Consider the following 21287-nt stretch of genomic DNA (forward strand, 5'->3'; position numbering starts at 1 on the left):
CTGACCAAAACCCAAGGAGTAGTAATATTCCATGCTACTGATCCAGGGCAAGCAGTGGCTTCTCCCATGTCTTTCTCAATAACAGACTATGGACTTTTCCTCCAGGAAATTGTCCAAACCTTTCTTAAAACCAGTTACGCTATCTGCTCTTACCACCTCTGGCAACGCATTCCAGAGCTTAACTATTCTTTGAATGAAAAAAATTTCCTCCTATTGGTTTTAAAAGTTTTTCCCTTTAACTTCATCGAATGTCCCCTAGTCTTTGTAATTTTTGACGGAGTGAAAAATTGATCTACTTGTACCCGTTCTACTCCACTCAGGATTTTGTAGATTTCAATGATGGTGCCAGATGTTATACATTTGAGGGTGCTGAAGGAACTTAGGGAAGTTCTGGTGGCTTCGCTAGCTGACCTTTTCAAAGCTTCTCTAGAATTGGGAGTGGTACCAGAAGACTGGAGAATGGTGGCTGTGGTCCCTCTCTACAAAAATGGAAGTAAAGAATAAGTAGGGAATTACAGGCCGGTAAGTCTGACTTCTGTGGTAAGCAAATTAATGGAAATACTTTTAAAAGAGAGAATGGTCAAGTTTCTGGAATCCAGATTGCAGGACTGGAGGCAACATGTATTCACTAGTGGTAGGTCTTGTCAGACAAATCTGATCAATTTCTTTGACTGGGTGACCAGAAAATTGGATAGAGGGAGTGTGCTAGATGTGGTGTATTTGGATTTTAGCAAAGCCATTGACTGTTCCACACAGGTGTCTAATAAATAAACTGAATGCCCTCGGGATGGGCCCCAAAGTGATGGGTTTGGTTAGGAACTGGTTGAGTGTAAGGCAACAGAATGTAGTGGTCAATGGAGATCGCTCTGAGGAAAGGGATCTGCCTCAAGGTTCTGTTCTTGGGCCTGTTCTTTTTAACATTTTTATAAGTTGAAAAGGATTAGGTCCCAATTCCTGCCCCATACTTTCTCTGTCTCTGTCATTTGGAAGTCAGGTACCTGGGGACATATCTTAAAGACCAGAAATTATCTTTCAAAACATGTCCAATTTATTGTGAGCTTTACATCTCTTTTATATTATTCTAAATGAATCAGTGTTGTCAGCATGTGACGTAAACACAAACCATATATGGACACAGGTCACATGAAACTTTAAAGACATCAGCATTTTTCTATCTCTAGACTGGAGTCCAAAAGGTCAGAAGAGCCTTGGCCAGCAAAGCCTCTAATCTAAAGCTGTTTGCAAATACGGCTTATAAAAACAATTGAATTCACTTCACAACAAGTTAAGAACAAATCTTTTCAAACATAAATGTCCTTGTAGTATTTTCAGCAAGAGAAGGCAAACAGAGTCTGGATTTACAGCTTTAAACAACATATGCCTAAGGAAAACTACCAAGGTACATGATACTGATATGTGTCCCTTCAATCCCCTCTTACGTCATGAAAATGACGTCATAAATGCACAGCATGAGCTTGGAGGGAGAGATACTCTAGATATGTCTCTCGAGGAGGGGTTTTAGGAGCTGTAATACGAATAACACAATATATGAGCAGTCAAAGACAAGAGTGCAGATAATAAGAGATTATAACAATAAAAGGGTCTTTTACCCAACCCTGTATTCAACTAAAGTGCTGATCCCAAGAATTAGATAAACCAGAGATTTGAGCTCAGCAAAGAGGTCTGCTAATTTCTGAATGGCCATAGTAGGACCTGTATTGTCAGGAATAAAAGTACAACAGCATAAAGTACTGGGAAGAATTTTACAGAATTCTTAGCTAGAATCATATCTAGGGCCATACGATTTTGAAAACCATCTGAGAAGTGGAGCCTAATTGATCAGCAATACCTTGCAAGGCGTCCCTAGAGTAGTTCACAAAGCGTTGCTGATTATAATAAATTTAACTAATCCGATCAACATTCTTATTAATAGTAATAAAGGGAATAAGGAACTCAAACCCAGCCTTAACCTGAGCTCGGGCCTTAAATTCATCTGAGACCCCTCTTGGGACCCCTATAGCATCTATGTATACATGTGGATCAAATTTATATCGAGACAGAAAAAAGGAAAAACCATGTGAATAGGAAGGATGCCTTTCAGAAAGAATATGCAGGAGCATGGTAATCTTAGCTAAAGTGCACTGGCCTATCCACTGGCTGGGTAGCTTAACAGGGAGCCAAAAGTCTCCATAGAGCCAGTAAATATCACCTAGGGTGAAAATCTGATGTTGCAACAATAGGGCATACCTATGAGCCAAGACAGAACAATAACCTGGGGGTACATTACCTACAAAACTACCCTGTGTCAGATTAGAAACATGACGTGTGTAATTACCCTTATAGATGGTAACGGCAATATCAAGCTTTTGCTGTCCAGGCAGCAAAAGGTATTTAGAACACCACAGTGCACAAAGGGGATAGGTAAAATTAGAGGAGGTAGATAGATCCCGTAAGAAAACTGATGGGTCGGATAGCTAGACCCACCCTTAAACCACATGTCCATAATGTACATACCTTCATCAGTAGGTCTAGTGTTGTCAATAGTAAGAGAAAGCTTAATAATTTGTGCAGGAACACTTTTCCTATAACAGTTTCCAACCTTATGAAGGGTCATACAAGTAAGCAGTGATTTACCATTTTGGTCCACTTTTTTCAGAGTACTTTCTAATTTATAAACCCAGTCAGTATCAATATTCCACCCTACCGCTCCCCAGAATGCACACTTATCCCCCCAACGTGAGTCAGTAACACATATATATACATATGTCTTTAGTTTTAGAAATCTCTGAGAACCAATGGCACAGCCTTGGGATATCAATTGATGAACAGTCCACAATGTCACAATACTCAACAGTGTTCTCCCCAGCGCCTTTCAGCTGGGCGCCCCGCCCGGCTAGATTAGGTGAGCGCCCGGCTGTCATCTTTGCTGCAAATTCGCCTCCGCCTGACTTTTTTTTTTTTTTTTTAAGCGCCAAAAAAAGGGTTTTCAGCTTTACTTTTTTAAACAATTTTCCTACTGCTGGTCGATTTTTACAGTCGCAGTTGGAGGATGGGCTGCAGGCTCATTATGACCCAGTGCACAAACAGGAAGAACCCCGACGTCGTGTTTACTTTTGTTCTGCAGCTTATCGCACAAGACGCTCCTGCACAAAGCGAAACCAATCGGAAAGAGGAGAGGCGGAAGCTTGCAGCTGCGTGCTTCAGTAACTGCTGCTGGCTAACGGAGGGAGAAGGTACCAAAGAGAAATGAAGTAGGTCCGAGAAATAGATTCGCTACAGGCTAAGGCGGGAGATAGGGCAGGGAGGAAGGCTTACAATTTGGTGTTCTTGCTTGCTTCGGGTCTTCCTCGCTGCCGGGTCCTGCCTACTTTCTGTTTCCATGAAGGCAGGACCCAGCAGCGAGGAAGGCCCGAAGCAAGGAAGAGCTCCAAGTTGTAAGCTTACCTCCGTCGCTGACCTATCTCCTGCCTTAGCCTGTAGCGAATCTGCCGACCGAGGCGGGGAGGGGGGAGAAGAGATGGGGGAGAGAAATGCTGTTACTGCTGCACCCAATTAGGGGGAAGAGAAATGCTGCTGCTGCACCCAATGGGGGGGGAGAGGAAGACCAGGGAAAGGAGAGGAGAGGAAAGAGATGCCAAGACCATAGGAGGGAGGGAAAAGAAAGGAGATACCAGACTATTGGGGGGGGGGGGGGAGAAGGAGACAGATGCCAGACCAGGGGAAAGGAAGGAAGAAGGGAGAGAAAGGAAGGAGTGGAGATTACAAGATAATGGAGGGGGTAGGGGAGAGGAGTGAAATGCCAGGGCATGGGGGAGGGAAGGGAAACTAAGGAGACAAATGCCAGACCAGAGGGAAAGGAAAGATAGGTGCCAGAGCAAGGAAGCAGAGGGAGACATAGGAGAGGAGAGAGATTCTAGGGCATGAGGGGAGGGATAGGAAGAGAAATGCTGCTGCAACATCCAATTAGGGAGGGGGGGAGAGGAAGAGAAGTGCTGCTGCTGCACACAATTGGGGAGAGGGGAGAAGGAAGACCAGGGAAGGGAGAGGAGAGGAAAGAGATGCCATGACCATAGGAGGGAGGGAAAGGAAAGGAGCTACCAGACCATGGAGGGGGGAGAGATGTCAGGGCATATGGGGGAGGGGGAGGAGACAGATGCCAGACCAGGTGAAAGGAAGGAGAAGAGATGCCAGATAATGGAGTGGAAGGGGGAGATGGAAGGAGAGGAGAGAGATGCCAGGGCATGGGGGGAGAGAAGGGGATAGAGGTGCCAGAGCATAGGGGAAGTGGTGGAGACAAAAAAAAATGGAGAGGGGGGTGAAGCTGAAATGGAGAGAAAGGGCACAGGAGTACAAAGGCACAAAGTACAAAGGTCACAGAGTACAAAGGAGAGAAAGGGCAAAGGATATACAGTTTATTGAGACATAGAAAGAGGGAAGATGCCATATGGAACAGAGAGAGGGCGGACACTGGATGGAAAGGGCAGAGAGGGTGGACAGTGGATGCAAGGGGAAGAGAGAGAGGGCAGAGGTTGGGTGGAAGGGGCAAAGAGAGAGGACAGATGTTGCATGGAAGGGAGCGAGGACAACTGCTGAATAGAAAGAAGAGAGTGAAGAGAAGATGATTAAAGCAGAAACGACAAAAGGTGGAAAAAAAATTTGTTGTTGCTTTATGTAGAATCAAGTAGTATTGTAACTGTATTGATTAAAGTTTATCAATAGAAAATGGAAATAAGGCAGTTTTTTGGGGACTAAACCCCTTTCCTCAGGTCAGGACAGGATACCATAACAGCAGTATACTGTACTGTCTTGAAGAAAGATTTGGCCTCTGAAAGCTAATTACTACTAATTGAAAAATGGATTAGTCCAATAAAATTGTATTTTCTTATTTCTCTCTTCCCTGTTTTATTTATATTTGTTAATTTGTAAAGTGGTGATTGTTATGTAGCAGTTTTTTCAAATTTACATCTACTGTCTTTATATTTTGCACAGTACTGTATTAGGGTACGTGTCACTGTTTCTGTGGTGTTGCATTGTATGCAGAGTCTGGTTTATTGGCGTTTCAGTTTAACTTTTGTCTACATATTTCTATTTTTAGTTTGTGATTATTCCATAATAGGCGAGGGTGTATCTCTGATCTGTGTGTATGAAAAGGACATGGCTTTCTGTTAGCAATGACTGTACAGGATCAATTGACTGTGCAGGATCTGGCTTGTTTAGTTTTACAATGCATGTGTTGGTGTTCTAGTGCTCACTGCAGTGTTTAAGATGCTGCCTTTTCCTAGGTGCACCCTTGTTGTGTAACTCATGGATTATTACTAAAAATAACTTTTTATATAGAGGAGGGGGTTATTAAAAAATGATCAGCACTGGCTGTCATATATACTAGGTACGCCACTGGATTTAATGATCCTATGCTAACTTTACTGTTGATGTAGGTGTTGTCCCCCCCACACACACTGTAATGAATTAAATTAAAGCTGTATTAACATCAAACAGCTTTCAAATGACATTATAAGCAAATAAAAATAAAATATTTTTAATACATTGCTAATTATTACCTGCATTTTTACCTAAACTGTTTTGCCTAGCTCTCACTTTGATTTTTATCTGCTACTTTTTTATTTTGCTGTAGTGCGATCACACAGGTCTCCTTCAAATTATGTGGAAGAGGTTTGGAAGTGGGGATCGCATCTATTTCATATCCTCAGTGAGACCTCAGGAAGGAATATAGTGATCAAAATATTATTAGAGGTGTTGTAGAGATGTTTCTTGTATGACTGGATGAGCTATATTTATCTTTTTTTTTAGTTGTTTAAATTCATGCAGAAATAAATGGCTAGATTGAACCTAATGATTTCATTAACGCATTTCCCTTTTTTAAATCTGTATACCAGCGGTCTCAAACACGCGGCCGCGGGCCACATGCGGCCCCCCAGGGACTATTTTGCGGCCCGCAATCTGTCCTTGCCTAAAGCAGGGGTCCCCAATCTGCTTCCCTTCCCCACTGCCCTCCCCCAAGCCACTGCAATCGGGGAACAGGCCAGCGCCCGAGGTCTTAGCTCTCCCTACATATCTTCCCCAGCTCGGAGCCGACCAATTCTCGCCACCCAACGTTCAATTCTAATGTTGGGGAAGAAGTTCTGGGCCAGCCAATTGCTGCCTGGCTGGCCTGGAAGTTCCTCCCCGACGTTAGAATTGACGTCGGGTGGCGTGAATTGGTTGGCCCGCGCTGTGGAAGATATGCAGGGAGAGTTAAGACCTCGGCACTGGCCTGTTCCCCGATTGTGGCGGTGGCGGCCTGTTCCCCGATTGTGGTGGCGGCGGCCTGTTCCCCGATTGTGGTGGCGGCAGCTTGTTCCCCGATTGCGGTGGTGGCGGCCTGTTCCCCGATTGTGGCAGCGGCAGCTTGTTCCCCGATTGCGGCGGTGGCAGCCTGTTACCTGATTGCAGCGGTGGCGGCCTGTTCCCCAATGGTGGTGGCTTGGGGGGGGACAGAGAGACAGAAAGAAAGAAGTGAAACGGGACACATACAGAAAGGGGCATGGAGAGAGAAAGGGCGGGCATGGAGAAAGAAAAAAAGAAAGAAAGGGGGCACGGAGAGAGAGAGAGAAAGACAGACAGACATATAGAAAGAATGGGGGCATGGATAGAAAGAGAAAGAAAGAAGGGGGCAGGGTGAAAGAAATAAAAAGTTGGGGGAGGGAAGGAGACAGATGCCAGACCAGGGGAAAGGAAGGAAGAAGGGATGTAGAGAAAGGAAAGAAAGAGATGCAGACCATGGAAATAGGGACAGAAGAAGAGAGAGATAGAATGGAAGACATGGAAACATAGATTTTGAAAAGAAAGCAGAAAAATTGAATATTAAGTTAATGCCAAAGATGGATGCAAGGCAGAAAATGAAGACGGAGAGAAAAACAGTCAAAGGACAAGAAGACCCTGGAAACATAGTTAAATTGACAGAAAAATAAAGTCGATGCACAAAAGGGAGAAAGAAAGTCCAACGTAGTCTGTAGTAAACAACAGCAACCAGAAAACAACGAACAGACTGCAGATAATGTACAAGATGCAGGCGTTGTTTATTAGTAAATGCAGTAACATATACAACCTTATAGCCAACCAAGGGACCCGACACGGTCCGTGTTTCGGATAACACGCCTTCCTCAGGGGTCCATGGTGGTTAAGGTATAAAGCAAACTGCATAAAAGATAACAAACACACGCCAATCACGATCAAATGGCATTGTGTAAGACTTGCTTGACCCCATTTGATCGTGATTGGCGTGTGTTTGTTATCTTTTATGCAGTTTGCTTTATACCTTAACCATCATGACCCGTGAGGAAGGCGTGTTATCCGAAACACGGACCGTGTCGGGTCCCTTGGTTGGCTATAAGGTTGTATATGTTACTACATTTACTAATAAACAACGCCTGCATCTTTGTACATTATCTGCAGTCTGTTCGTTGTTTTCAGAAAAATAAAGTCACCAGACAACAAAGGTAGGGAAAATGATTTTATTTTCAATATAGTGATTGAAATGTGTCAGTTTTGAGAAAGGAAAGATATTAAACTTTAAATGTGAGGGCTGCAGAAAAAATAAGGTACTTGGAGGATCACAGAAAAAAATAGTTATTGACAATTTTGCATAAGGTAAAACTCTTTATAGTTTATAAATCTTTCCTTTAATTGTTAAAGGAAAGATTTATAAACTATAAAGAGTTTTACCTCATGCAAAGTTGTAATTTCTTTAATAAGACATTAACTATTTTTTCTGTGGCCCTCCAAGTACCTACAAATCCAAAATGTGGCCCCACTAAGGGTTTGAGTTTGAGACCACTGCTCTATACCATTTGAAAGAGGGCGAATATCTAATTATTCACTTCTAGAATTGGATACTTCTTAAATTTAGTAAAAATATTCTGGCACAAGTGTCAAACCTTAAAAAAAGGAAGCAATAGTGAACATTGGAAAATAATAATTAATAAAAATAGTACACATTTAGGGCTCCTTTTACAAAGGTGCGCTAGTGTTTTTAGCGCACACACCGGATTAGCGTATGCTATCTGAAAAACTACCGCCTACTTAAGAGGTGGTAGCAGCTACATGCGTGGCAATTTAGCGTACGCTATTCCGCGCATTAAGGTGCTAACGCATCTTTGTAAAAGGAGCCCTTAATTTTCCCCACCATCAAATTTCCCTGTCTTGCCCACCCCGCCCAGCTACTTTTTCATGCCACCCGGCTGGAAAAAATTTCTGGGGAGAACACTGCTCAAAGGAGAAGGTGACAACTTGCACACTGCTGGAATTATACCAAAGGGTAGCATACTGTCTGTCTTTCTGGATTCCAATTGAAGGACAGCCTTTGCGAGGGAGTAGTCCAGCTTGACATCGTGTTCGCAAAGAGGTGCCGGGGGTGCTGTTTACAGCAGGAGTGTCATTTACAGATGGGTATGGGCAGAAAGTGTTGTGGACCCAAAACACATCATCCCTGTAGACCCAGTTAGAAATGATCCATACAGGGAGAAAAACTAGCAGCAGCGTTGCCAGTAAGAGAATGATAAAGTTGGTAGAATGCTGCAATGAGATCATCATGTTGTTCCACTGGAGGAGGTGAAATCTGCGCAGGGAAGACTTGCTTCTGGGGTTTTAGGTTAACCCTCTTCAAGCGACTTGCATGGATCCAAACAGGAAACTCCTCAGTGAGTACAGCGGTCCTAGTCACAGCAATCACAGTAGTGGGAGGGCCAAAGGGGAAATCCGTCTGCTTCCGATCCTTGGAAAGCTTCTGGACAATCACCAGGCTGGAAAAAATGGGTAGGAATCTGTGGAGAGAAAGGAGAAGTGCAAGACACGTTTCTTTGAACACGCCCTAATATTTCAATGAGCTTTTGGACGTATTCCTTCTGTATCAAGGGAAGATCACTACTCTCAACTATTGAGGGTTAGTCTACCCATGGGGCAGGGAAAGGTCATCCCGTGAGAATCTCAAAGGGAGAGCAACCAGATGTCTGTGCATACAGAAAGAGATACACCGGGAAAAAAGTCCAAATATCATTCAGCAGCGGTACTCCAATGTGATTCAAATAAGAGATAGAAAACGAGAGAGAAACCATGTTGCCTGTACTGAATGTGGCAACATGTAACAATACCAATTCATTTACTTGATATAGTTATGGCAAAAGAGAGACAATACTCAATTACTTAAGATTCTTAATTGAACAATCCAAAAAGATATGTTTTTGCGTGCTGCATATAACTATTATGGCACTTCAGAGAGACCATACTGATGTACTGAATGTATTCAGAAATGTATACTGAATGGATCATATGTAGGGAACACCACGAAATAAACGCTGTATAAAGTAAAACTTTTTCTTAAACATATAACCCTTAACTAAACTTCATTCAGAATATGAAAGCTATAAGTAAAAGAACATTGCGCAGTTAGGCTAGTAAGAAGTGGAAAAAGAGCTCTAGAAATGGCCAATGTTATGTATCCTGGGGTACCCACTAAACTAAAACAAATAGACATGACACAGACAAAACATAAAGTTTTAAGCGTGAAGCCATTACTCCATCTGTCAAGTGTGCAGGGCTAAATTTAACTCTGCAAATAAACACATTGATATAAAAAAAACCAAAACTACAAATAATGTATATCATAACCATCTCATATTTGGAAAAAGGCATAAAGCTAATGTCTTTTTGGAGCGTCTCTATCTCTGCAGTGATAAAGAGGACCCTTGGAAAACATTAGAAATATCTGTGCCAAAACTGATCTGGGATGGCTATGTATATATTCGAACAATAGAAAGGAATTGTGTTTTCCAATTTGTTTTCAAATCACAAACATGCCAGCTGTAATTATCGAGCTGTAATTATCGATATCTGTATCAAGGAGCAAAAGGTCAAGAATGAAAATATCACTAGCAAGAAGTTAAAATGTCGAGCGAGCACTACGATAACCAATACCATGATATTGGGCAATGAATAAGGGAGAGCTAGCAGCTGGTATCCAGGGTTTCCCCTCTTTGCACCAAAGTCCGTCCAAAAGGGCGGCTTTGGGCACCCGCCAAACGCCAGGCATCAAGTTCAGAGGGGAGTAACAAAGGACTGAAGCTGTGAAAAAAGAGAGGAAGAAAATCCTATTCACCCTTGAGACCCAGGAGCCCATTTAAAAGAAGGGCTTGGACATCGTGAAAAGTGTGAAGGGTAGGGGGGTGACCAAGGGTCAGAGGAGTAACCATCTTTACCACCATAGCACATGCAGCCAGAGAACTTGAACAGGAGTGACTATAAAAAAAAGGCAACAGAGCGTAACTTACCGCCATGTTCTCCCTTCATGGTGTTACAATAGTCCCAAACAAAGAGATAAAACATATGGGCATAAGCAGGAAGACCCAAACCTGAGCTAGAAACCAAAGCACATCTCAAATATCCAACATTTCATGAGTCCATCTGATAAGAGCAGTCATTTCAGAAACCAGGGTCTGTCTCAAAATCTGGTCATAGAAGGAACAAGCAGAGATCCATTGGCGGCAGTGACCAATCATATCAAGAAAAGTAAGCATGTCTTTCTTAGTAGCTGGGCGGGGCAGACCCAGAACAGCGGCAATGCGGAAAGTGCAGATTTTCCTCTGACCATGAGACAGGAAAAAACCCAGGTATTTCATTTCAGATTTACACCAGTGCAGTTTATTTTGTGACACCTTGTGACCACACACAGACAACCATTGTAAAAGGTGCAAACTATCAGCCTGACAGGTCTCCTGAATTATGGAACACAAAAGGAGGTACAGAATGAGGACAGAACCATGAGGGGCAGAGCATGGCTGTAGAATAGCCCGAAGGACAATGGAGTTAACATAGCCCTGGGGCATTCCACTTCAGGTATACTGTTGCTTAAAGGTGAAGGCAAAAAGGGGCTGAAAAGCCTCACCAACAGGGACTAAAAAAAACATTCTTTAGGACAATGACAGAAAAAAAAAAATTGGCTGCCGGTAGAATGGAGGAGAGGAAGAAACATAAGTGCAATGAGAATTACCAAAACATTAGCAGCCCTAAAGTCTAGGACGAAATGGGGAATGCCATCAGCTTTGACAACAGTAACAAGCAGTGGAATCATGATTCTCACCGTACTGCTTAATAAAAACAAGAATGAGTAACTTCAAAGAAGCACTATAGGGGGTCATTGGAAGCCCAAAACCGGGAAGTCTGGGGGAGGGGCAAAAGCATTCATGCACGGACCCTGATAATGAAAGCAAAGAACAGCATCTGGTAGTCAAAGTGCATTTGTATATTGTAGAATTCAGACTGTCAAAATAGAAAAAAATGAGGTTTACAGTCAGAAAGAGAAAACCAGAATCGTATTCCTTAAGGTCAGTAACTAGATATCCAAATAAGCACAGAGAAAATTCACAACTGGCTAATCCTCTAAAAACAAAACAAAATTTTGCCAGCATAGAACACAAAGGAAGCAGCCGTAGAAGAAACGCACAGAATAAATCAGGATCAAACTATTGTATGTTCAAAAGGAAGACAAGAAAACAGTGCTTGTGTACAAGCTGCGAAGGAAAGATCTTAGACTGATTCAAACAGCGCTTGCAATTCATTCCACATAACAGCATGTCCTACCTCAGTGTTAAACATATAAACAGTGCAAACGTATACGGGAAAAGATTGGTGACACAGAGAGATGTGAGCTGCAGGAAGAATGTCATACACACACAGCCGTACAAGTCTCATCTGTCTAGGAGGGGGAGAATCCTAAGTGCCTTTATGACTCATTACAAAAACAATATAACAATGCAAAAATATTTGCTTATCTTAACTTATAAGCGAGGTACAGTAATAAGAGACAATAAAATCTTATACTCTATAAAATTTTTAACCTCACAAATGACAGAGTGGGCAGGGGGGTTCTATAAATAATTTCATTCTTCCCGAAAGAATGGCAGCTGCTTATATTCACGAGGGGCGCTTACCAAAAGTACCCCGAGATTTTTCCCAAAAAACTCCGTAATAGAACCCAAAGCTTGAACTTAAAATAAAGGGTGGGTACAGGTCACCAAGACCCGTGAGTATTAAAGAACAGAAAAAATTCAGAAATACTCACAAAATATTGGTGATATCATCTGCCCATCCCGGGCGTGCCCCCAACTGAAAAGGATTAGGTCCCAATTCCTGCCCCATACTTTCTCTGTCTCTGTCATTTGGAAGTCAGGTACCTGAGAACATATCTTAAAGACCAGAAATTATCTTTCAAAACATGTCCAATTTATTGTGAGCTTTACATCTCTTTTATATTCTAAATGAATCAGTGTTGTCAGCATGTGACGTAAACATAAACCATATATGGACACAGGTCACATGAAACTTTAAAGACATCAGCATTTTTCTATCTCTAGACTGGAGTCCAAAAGGTCAGAAGAGCCTTGGCCAGCAAAGCCTCTAATCTAAAGCTGTTTGCAAATACGGCTTATAAAAACAATTGAATTCACTTCACAACAAGTTAAGAACATATATTTTCAAACATAAATGTCCTTGTAGTATTTTCAGCAAGAGAAGGCAAACAGAGTCTGGATTTACAGCTTTAAACAACATATGCCTAAGGAAAACTACCAAGGTACATGATACTGATACGTGTCCCTTCATAAGTGATATTGCTGAAGGGTTGTCGAGTAATATTTGCCTCTTTGTGGAGGATACCAAAGGATAGAGTCAGTCCAGAGGGAGGCTATTAAAATGGTGAGTGGTGTTCGTCATAAGGCGTATAGGGACAGACGTAAAGATCTCAATCTGTTTACTTTGGAGGAAAGTCGGGAGAGGGGAGATATGATAGAGACATTTAAATACCTACATGGAGTAAATGCGCATGAGTCATGTTTCATTTGAAAGGAAGCTCTGAAATGAGAGGGCATATTTCAATACCGGTATACCATCAGGTGGAATTTGCAACTTACAGTTTGAATTTACCCAAACCATACAATGAATGCACAGAGATCAGCTGTATGGAAGTTCCTAGAAATCCATAAGCAGACAAATAATGCTGCATGTAATCGGGTAGATTAGAGGTACATAAAACAAAAAACCCCCAAACAAACAAACATATTTCTCATATTTGGTCATTTTTCACCACCGGGGTGGGAGGCACCTGCAGCTCATGTCTATAGCCACATCATTATACAGCAGTGGTCTCAAACTCGCGGCCCACCAGATGCTATTTTGAGGCCCTCGGTATGTTTATCATAATCACAAAAGTAAAATAAAACAGTTTCTTGATCATATGTCTCTTTAGCTATAAATTACAATATTATTAAGACTTAGCCAAAAGAAAAGATTTATAAACTATAAAGAGATTTACTAATGCAAAACTGTCATTTCTTTAATAAGATATTAACTATTTTTTCTGAAGTCCTCAAAGTACCTACAAATCCAAAATGCTGCCCTGGGGGTTTAAGTTTGAGACCACTGTTATACAGTATCTCTGCTACCACACAGGCAGTCATTATATGCAACTCACACATGTGTATGCCTTCTCTAACCTTTCAGTAGAACTGTAAAACTGAGACATATTCCTTTTTTCTTCAACAGGCTGAAAGACCAAAACACTATGTTAAAATGCCATTGTGTCCCAAATAGCTTTCGGGTACATATATATATATATATATATATATATACACACACACACACACTATTAACAGACACTAGATTCGTGCTGATGTAAACATACATTGGACTTTAGAGGCCACCAGTGGACCTTGAGGCTGATCATCGAACCACATTGCAGCCTTATTGAGGAGCAACAAATGAACCTGTTGCACAATCACAAAGGTCAAACCTCTACCTAGCTGTCCTAGAACATGCCATAAAATAGTAAGAACCAAGTATACAGTAGTACTGAGGCTCCTGATAACATAGAGCCTCAGAACTGAAAGCGCAGACTCCACTGCCATTTCCATATAATTTCTTCCCATTCTATCGAGTTCTGTTCTTCAACATGTCAATTCCTTCTTTATAGATTTAACATGCACACCACTTCCATACAACTTCTTCAGTGACCTCTATCATGGACCCTTCTATGGGGGAATCTTAGTCCTCAGTCCCTACTGTGATAGACTTTTCCGGCTCTGACTAAGTCATGACATCACTCATGAATTTTCAACTCTATTTTCTCCTTAATCTATCACCACCACCCATTTTCTATAAGAAGTAGCTAGGGACTCACCAACAAGTATGACTACATATCCCCTGCTTGTCTCCAGAGAAAGTGAAGTTGATTACCTGTAACAGGTTCACCATAGACTGTAGGGGAATGTAGTCACAACCTCCCTCCTTCCTCATTAAGCTCTCTCTATATAAATATGTCTGGAATAAAACATGTCTGGAATAAAACAGTTTCAAGGGGAGGGGTCACTGAAGGCGGGAGTCCCTGCACATGCTCAATATGCCAAAAGCTTACTTTTGCTATGGGAGAGCACCGACAAACAGGATCATAGTAACATAGTAACATAGTAGATGACGGCAGATAAAGACCCGAATGGTCCATCCAGTCTGCCCAACCTGATTCAATTTAAAATTTTTTTTTTTTTTTTTTTTCTTCTTAGCTATTTCTGGGCGAGAATCCAAAGCTTTACCCGGTACTGTGCTTGGGTTCCAACTGCCGAAATCTCTGTTAAGACTTACTCCAGCCCATCTACACCCTCCCAGCCATTGAAGCCCTCCCCTGCCCATCCTCCTCCAAACGGCCATACACAGACACAGACCGTACAAGTCTGCCCAGTAACTGGCCTAGTTCAATCTTTAATATTATTTTCTGATTCTAAATCTTCTGTGTTCATCCCACGCTTCTTTGAACTCAGTCACAGTTTTACTCTCCACCACCTCTCTCGGGAGCGCATTCCAGGCATCCACCACCCTCTCCGTAAAGTAGAATTTCCTAACATTGCCCCTGAATCTACCACCCCTCAACCTCAAATTATGTCCTCTGGTTTTACCATTTTCCTTTCTCTGGAAAAGATTTTGTTCTACGTTAATACCCTTTAAGTATTTGAACGTCTGAATCATATCTCCCCTGTCTCTCCTTTCCTCTAGGGTATACATATTCAGGGCTTCCAGTCTCTCCTCATATGTCTTCTGGTGCAAGCCTCCTATCATTTTCGTCGCCCTCCTCTGGACCGCCTCAAGTCTTCTTACGTCTTTCGCCAGATACGGTCTCCAAAACTGAACACAATACTCCAAGTGGGGCCTCACCAATGACCTGTACAGGGGCATCAACACCTTCTTTCTTCTACTGACTACGCCTCTCTTTATACAGCTCAGAATCCTTCTGGCAGCAGCCACTGCCTTGTCACACTGTTTTTTCGCCTTTAGATCTTCGGACACTATCACCCCAAGGTCCCTCTCCCCGTCCGTGCATATCAGCTTCTCTCCTCCCAGCATATACGGTTCCTTCCTATTATTAATCCCCAAATGCATTACTCTGCATTTCTTTGCATTGAATTTTAGTTGCCAGGCATTAGACCATTCCTCTAACTTTTGCAGATCCTTTTTCATATTTTCCACTCCCTCTTCGGTGTCTACTCTGTTACAAATCTTGGTATCATCTGCAAAAAGGCACACTTTTCCTTCTAACCCTTCAGCAATGTCACTTACATACATATTGAACAGGATTGGCCCCAGCACCGAACCCTGAGGGACTCCACTAGTCACCTTTCCTTCCTTCGAGCGACTACCATTAACCACCACCCTCTGGCGTCTGTCCGACAGCCAGTTTCTGACCCAGTTCACCACTTTGGGTCCTAACTTCAGCCCTTCAAGTTTGTTCAACAGCCTCCTATGAGGAACTGTATCAAAGGCTTTGCTGAAATCCAAATAAATTACATCTAGCATATGTCCTCGATCCAGCTCTCTGGTCACCCAATCAAAAAATTCAATCAGGTTCGTTTGGCACGATTTACCTTTTGTAAAGCCATGTTGCCTCGGATCCTGTAACCCATTAGATTCAAGGAAATACACTATCCTTTCTTTCAGCAACACTTCCATTATTTTTCCAACAACTGAAGTGAGGCTCACCGGCCTGTAGTTTCCTGCTTCATCCCTGTGACCACTTTTATGAATAGGGACCACATCCGCTCTCCTCCAATCCCCAGGAATCACTCCCGTCTCCAGAGATTTGTTGAACAAGTCTTTAATAGGACTCGCCAGAACCTCTCTGAGTTCCCTCAGTCTAGGACTTCACCAGCAAGTGTGACTACACTCCCCTGCTGTCTACGGAGAACCTCTATTACAGGTAAGCAACTGCACTTTCCAGTAACTTTTATACCAAATCTGTCCATACATAATATTCTTCCTTCAGTACTCAGGAAAGATCTATTCAATAAAATGCAGAGAAGCAGATTAGGTGCAATAAGGAGCAGCTACAGGCAACCATGTCCTGCTTCACTCACAGCATCATGTGATCTCTCCCATATATGAGAATATTTAGCTGCTTGTCCTAGGAGAAAGCACTTACTCACCTATAGCAGGTATTTTCTAAGTCAGCAGATATACAAGGGTGGTTTGAAAAGTTTTGTAAAGCAAATTCAATGTTTTTTTCATATCGTAGGAAAAATACGTAGCTTACAAAAAAACTGGCTGGATTAGGTGTATAGCCCTTGATGGAGACTGTTGTTTAACTTGCTTTTTTACCAAACTTTTCGAACTACCCTCATATATTTTTACAACCCGCCCACCACCTCTAGTTGGCTTCTCAACTTTCTTACTGAACTGCAGGTCCTTCAAGCTGATGTTGGGCAGGAAGGCACCAGCATGTGCACAGTATGGGTGGTGGTAAAATTTAAAGTGATGGTATACTTTTTCACTTGTCTGTACCGGGTTCTGTGGATGACATCACTCATATGTGAGAATATATGCCTGCTGTCCTTGGAGAACATCTGCTATAAGTGAGTAACTTTGCTTTATTTGCACCCCTCTATTCTATCACACTAAACAGTCATGCACCCTGCAGAAACTTTTTATGAAATTATAGTACGGTGAACTCTTCTTTAATCATTTCTTTACCTTCTGTTTTTCAGATGTGAGTGCTGATGACAACAGTTGCCTAGAGGTATCGTACTTTAGGGGATTTCATAATTTGTGAAAAGCTAGAATTGTCACATCTTTCTGAAGGTTTATATCTGTTCTAGTTGTAGAAGATTTCACCTGTCTTGCCAGTAGAGGATTTCATCTTGCTCTAGTTTTGCTGTTGGTTCATCTACAATCTGATAAGCAACCCAAGTTATCTTTTGCTATATTGACTTTCACAGTTAAAACACCAAACAAAAGAAAAATAAGAGGAATGTAACAGAAAACATCATTTATTACAGATAAAGCAGAAGGATTGAAAAGAAGGCAAACACTAGATAGGCAACTATATCTACTGATCTCATATTACCTCAACCAGTGACAGCAACCCAGAGGGCACCTAACCTGTCTATAGCACTAGAAGCCATCTCAAAAGAAGCACCTCTTTAAGTTTGCATTGCACTTCATATAAAATCTGCAGCATAGACAAAGTGACAGTGAACTCTGCCAGATCTGCATGCTTTCATTTTCTGTCTTAGTTCTAAAAGTTCTCCTTGTGGAGGCCTGGACTTGCTGTCCCTATTACTACTACTATTTATTATTTCTGAAGCAGGATTCTGGCCATCTGCAAACCCCCATCATATGAAACTTGCTCCTAGTTCTAAAAGTTCTCTCTGTCTTTCTAAAGCACTGTGGGAACCTGGACTTGCTGTCCCTGAAACAGATTCTTGCTGTCTGCAAACCCTTTTGAATCACACAAGCCATCACATGATAGAAACGTGTACGTATTTCTTTTAGATCTCTCTCTCAGCTCTGCACATTTGTGAGTTAAACTATGCTTTTTGTGCCCTGCTAGATCTGCATGCTTTCATATATATTCTTTCTTTACTGGCTCCCAGTTCTAAAAGTTCTCTCTGTCTTTCTAAACCACTGTCCCTGAAGCAGGATTCTGGCCTCTTTATCTCTCATTCTTTCATCCTGATGGCTATGCCCTCTGAACTCTCTGTTTCAGTCATTGCCCTATGACAAGGAGGAGGCATTGAGCAGTTATTCTCACCCTCCTGTAGCTTTCAACCTCTTCTACCTCAGTCTCACTCCTTCTCCTCCTGTGAAGACCACTCCATCTGTCTATTCGCTCCTATACCTTTCCATAGAGCAGTCATTTATCGACCCCCTGACAAATCCCTATCTTCCTTTCTCAATGACCTTGACTCCTGGCTCTCCGTCTTTCTTGAGCTACCTTCTTCCCTCTTCTTGGTGATTTTAATATTTTTGCTGATAACACTTACACCTCAAAGTTTGTTACTCTAAATATCCTCATCTAGTCTTCAGCTGTGCTCCAGTAGCCCCACACACCGGAATGGCCACCGCCTTGATATTGTACTCTTCTTCAACCGCTCAATTGCTAACTTCTCTACCTCAATTCTTCCCCTTTCTGACCATCATCTCATAACCTTAACAACTCATCATCCTCCACCCAAGATATGACCAGTCCATCAATAATTTTCAGGAATTTTCAGGCTATTGACCCATGCACTGTCTCTACTACCATCTCCTCTGTCCTCTCAAATACTATGCTATGTAAGTCTTTCAATAATGCAGTCCCTTCGTATACCATATTATTCTATTCTCTCCTCTGCTCTTTTTTTTATCAAAATTTTCAATTTTTTACAAGCATATATCTTGACAATGAAATAGAATTACAACTGAAAATTTTTTTTTATAATAACAATCAATATCCACGAAAATTAATATTTGGTAACTATTAAACCTCATTATATAGGAAATTTGAAAGCTTAGGCAAGATGTTGAAAAGACAGGAAACAATTCAAAATATTACCAGGAAAGACTAGATTACAATTGGCGAACCTGTTAAGCCTCATTAATTCCAAATTAATTCACATTTGAAGGGGTAGAGACAGCTATTGGAACTGGAGGTTTCCTTGCTTCCAGAAAATTTTTCAGATGTTCAGGATTAAAGAATGCAAAGGATTTCTTCTCCATTTTAACAATACATTTGCAGGGAAACTGCAGGGGAAAAAAGTCCCTTTGAGGTTCAATACCAGGGGGTTTAAGAGCCAATATCAATACTGAATTATTCATAAATTTTTCATCTTTAAATCTGAAATACATTCGAAATATCCAATTCCTATCATATTCTAAGGCAAATGTAGCAATAAGGGTTGCTGTTTTTAAATTATTTTCAGAATTTTCTAGTAAGCCAGTAATATCTAAACTGGCCTGCTGGTTTTGTGACGGAATTAATTTTTTCAGTGGGCTACCCAAGGAAATATGCTTTTGTTATTGGGGGCATAGATTCAGCAGGAATTTTAAAGACCTCTCTGAAATATTTCTTTAACATCTCTATTGGCTGTAAGATAGAGGATTGGGGAAAATTCAAAAACCTTAAATTCAAATGTCTCTCATAATTTTCAAGTCTTTCCATTCTCTGATGAATATTCAAGTTATCCTTTACCAAAGCAGTTTGAACTTTCTTAACCCCTTCTATAGTTTCACCAAATTCCTCTACTTGGGAGTCCACCTTTACTGTAAAGTCCCCCATTTGTTTAGCTTAAGTTTGTACCACCTCTGGGAGTTGGAAAACCTTATCTAAGCGTTCAGTCAATTTTTCCTCCATAATCGTAACAGCTTCCTATACCTCTTCCAAGGTTATTTTCTCCAGTCTTTTCTTCAACTTGATGGAGCTCTTAGTTCCAGCTTCTGTAGTGCTGGTTGCTGCATAGTCTGACCTCGGGGACATTTCCTCCGACCATCCTCTTGCTGCTTCTTTACAGATTTCCCCGGCTGGTTGTAACACCTCTTGGGATAGAGAAGAAGAAAACGATGACCCAGCGACGAAGCTCCCGCTGGCACCCTCTCTAGTATTCGTGGGGCTTCCCATCGACTTCGCAGCTGTACTTCCGAATTGAAGTGGAGTCTCGCGATCCTGGGGCTCAGCGTGGCTTCTGCCACACTGCAAGCAAAATCTGTCAGTTGCTTGCCTTCTCTCCGGGAAATTCCTTTGGGCTTAGCCGGTAAGAGAAAGCTCTTCAGTGTCTGTTGTATCGACACCAGGGAGGGAGCTGGTTCGGCTGGGAACAAACGCGGCTTCCCTTTCCTCTTCACCATGCTGTTCTATGGTGGTATCCGAAGTTGCTCCGAGCGTCCTCTCACTGAGCCGCCATCGCCGTCATCTTGCCTCTCTCCTCTACTCTTGATACCCTCACTTCTTCCATTTCATTTTTAAATCTTTTTATTGAGTTTTAACAAGAAGATCATACTGTATACATATCTATACAGACATATCTATAGGTGCCCAATATCAACAATTGGGTAAATGAGTGAACTAGATATTGTTCCAAAGTGATATAGCATACAACAGCAAAAAAGGAACAATAAGTAAAGTTATTAATATCTTTCTAGAACGGCGCTCAGACTCCAAGAATGGAACTTGAAAGTTCAGCGTGGGGACCTTGCCCCTACAGAAGCTTTCAGTGAATCTATCATTGCACCGTCTAATTTGAAAGGTTATGAAATAACTTCATGAAGTGATAGATAATTTTAGACTCTCAAAAAATGCATAAGTGTCCAGTGCTTAACAAATGCAAAGTTCAAACAACTTAGCTTCAATGCTTAAACAGCGATGGTCCGGCGGGGTTCTGACGCGTTTCGCCAAACCGGCTTCTTCAGAGAACCTGCTGTGCTGTAAGCCTCAAATATTGATTCTCCCTAATTCAAAAGGAAAAAAAACTCTCTCTCATATCCTGTGTCACAGCAGAACAGCAGGCATATATTCTCACATATGAGTGATGTCATCCACAGAACCCGGTACAGGTACAGGTACCGGAAAAAAACTCTCTCTCATATCCTGTGTCACAGGATATGAGAGAGTTTTTTCCTTTTGAATTAGGGAGAATCAATATTTGAGGCTTACAGCACAGCGGGTTCTCTGAAGAAGCCGGTTTGGCGAAACGCGTCAGAACCCCGCCGGACCATCGCTGTTTAAGCATTGAAGCTAAGTTGTTTGAACTTTGCATTTGTTAAGCACTGGACACTTATGCATTTTTTGAGAGTCTAAAATTATCTATCACTTCATGAAGTTATTTCATAACCTTTCAAATTAGACGGTGCAATGATAGATTCACTGAAAGCTTCTGTAGGGACAAGGTCCCCACGCTGAACTTTCAAGTTCCATTCTTGGAGTCTGAGCGCCGTTCTAGAAAGAT

At 41.8% G+C, this 21287-nt stretch overlaps 1 protein-coding gene across 1 annotated transcript in view; it reads left to right on the top strand.

The window, feature by feature from the left end:
- The window catches only part of PNPLA7 (patatin like phospholipase domain containing 7), an 864087-nt gene that overhangs the window by 23666 nt on the left and 819134 nt on the right, over nt 1-21287 (top strand). The window contains exon 3 of the mRNA XM_033959965.1: nt 17073-17104. Coding sequence (XP_033815856.1) covers nt 17073-17104 — 32 coding nt within the window. The remainder of the gene's footprint in view (nt 1-17072; nt 17105-21287) is intronic.

Source organism: Geotrypetes seraphini, chromosome 10, assembly GCF_902459505.1.
Source record: "Geotrypetes seraphini chromosome 10, aGeoSer1.1, whole genome shotgun sequence".
Taxonomy (NCBI): domain Eukaryota; kingdom Metazoa; phylum Chordata; class Amphibia; order Gymnophiona; family Dermophiidae; genus Geotrypetes; species Geotrypetes seraphini.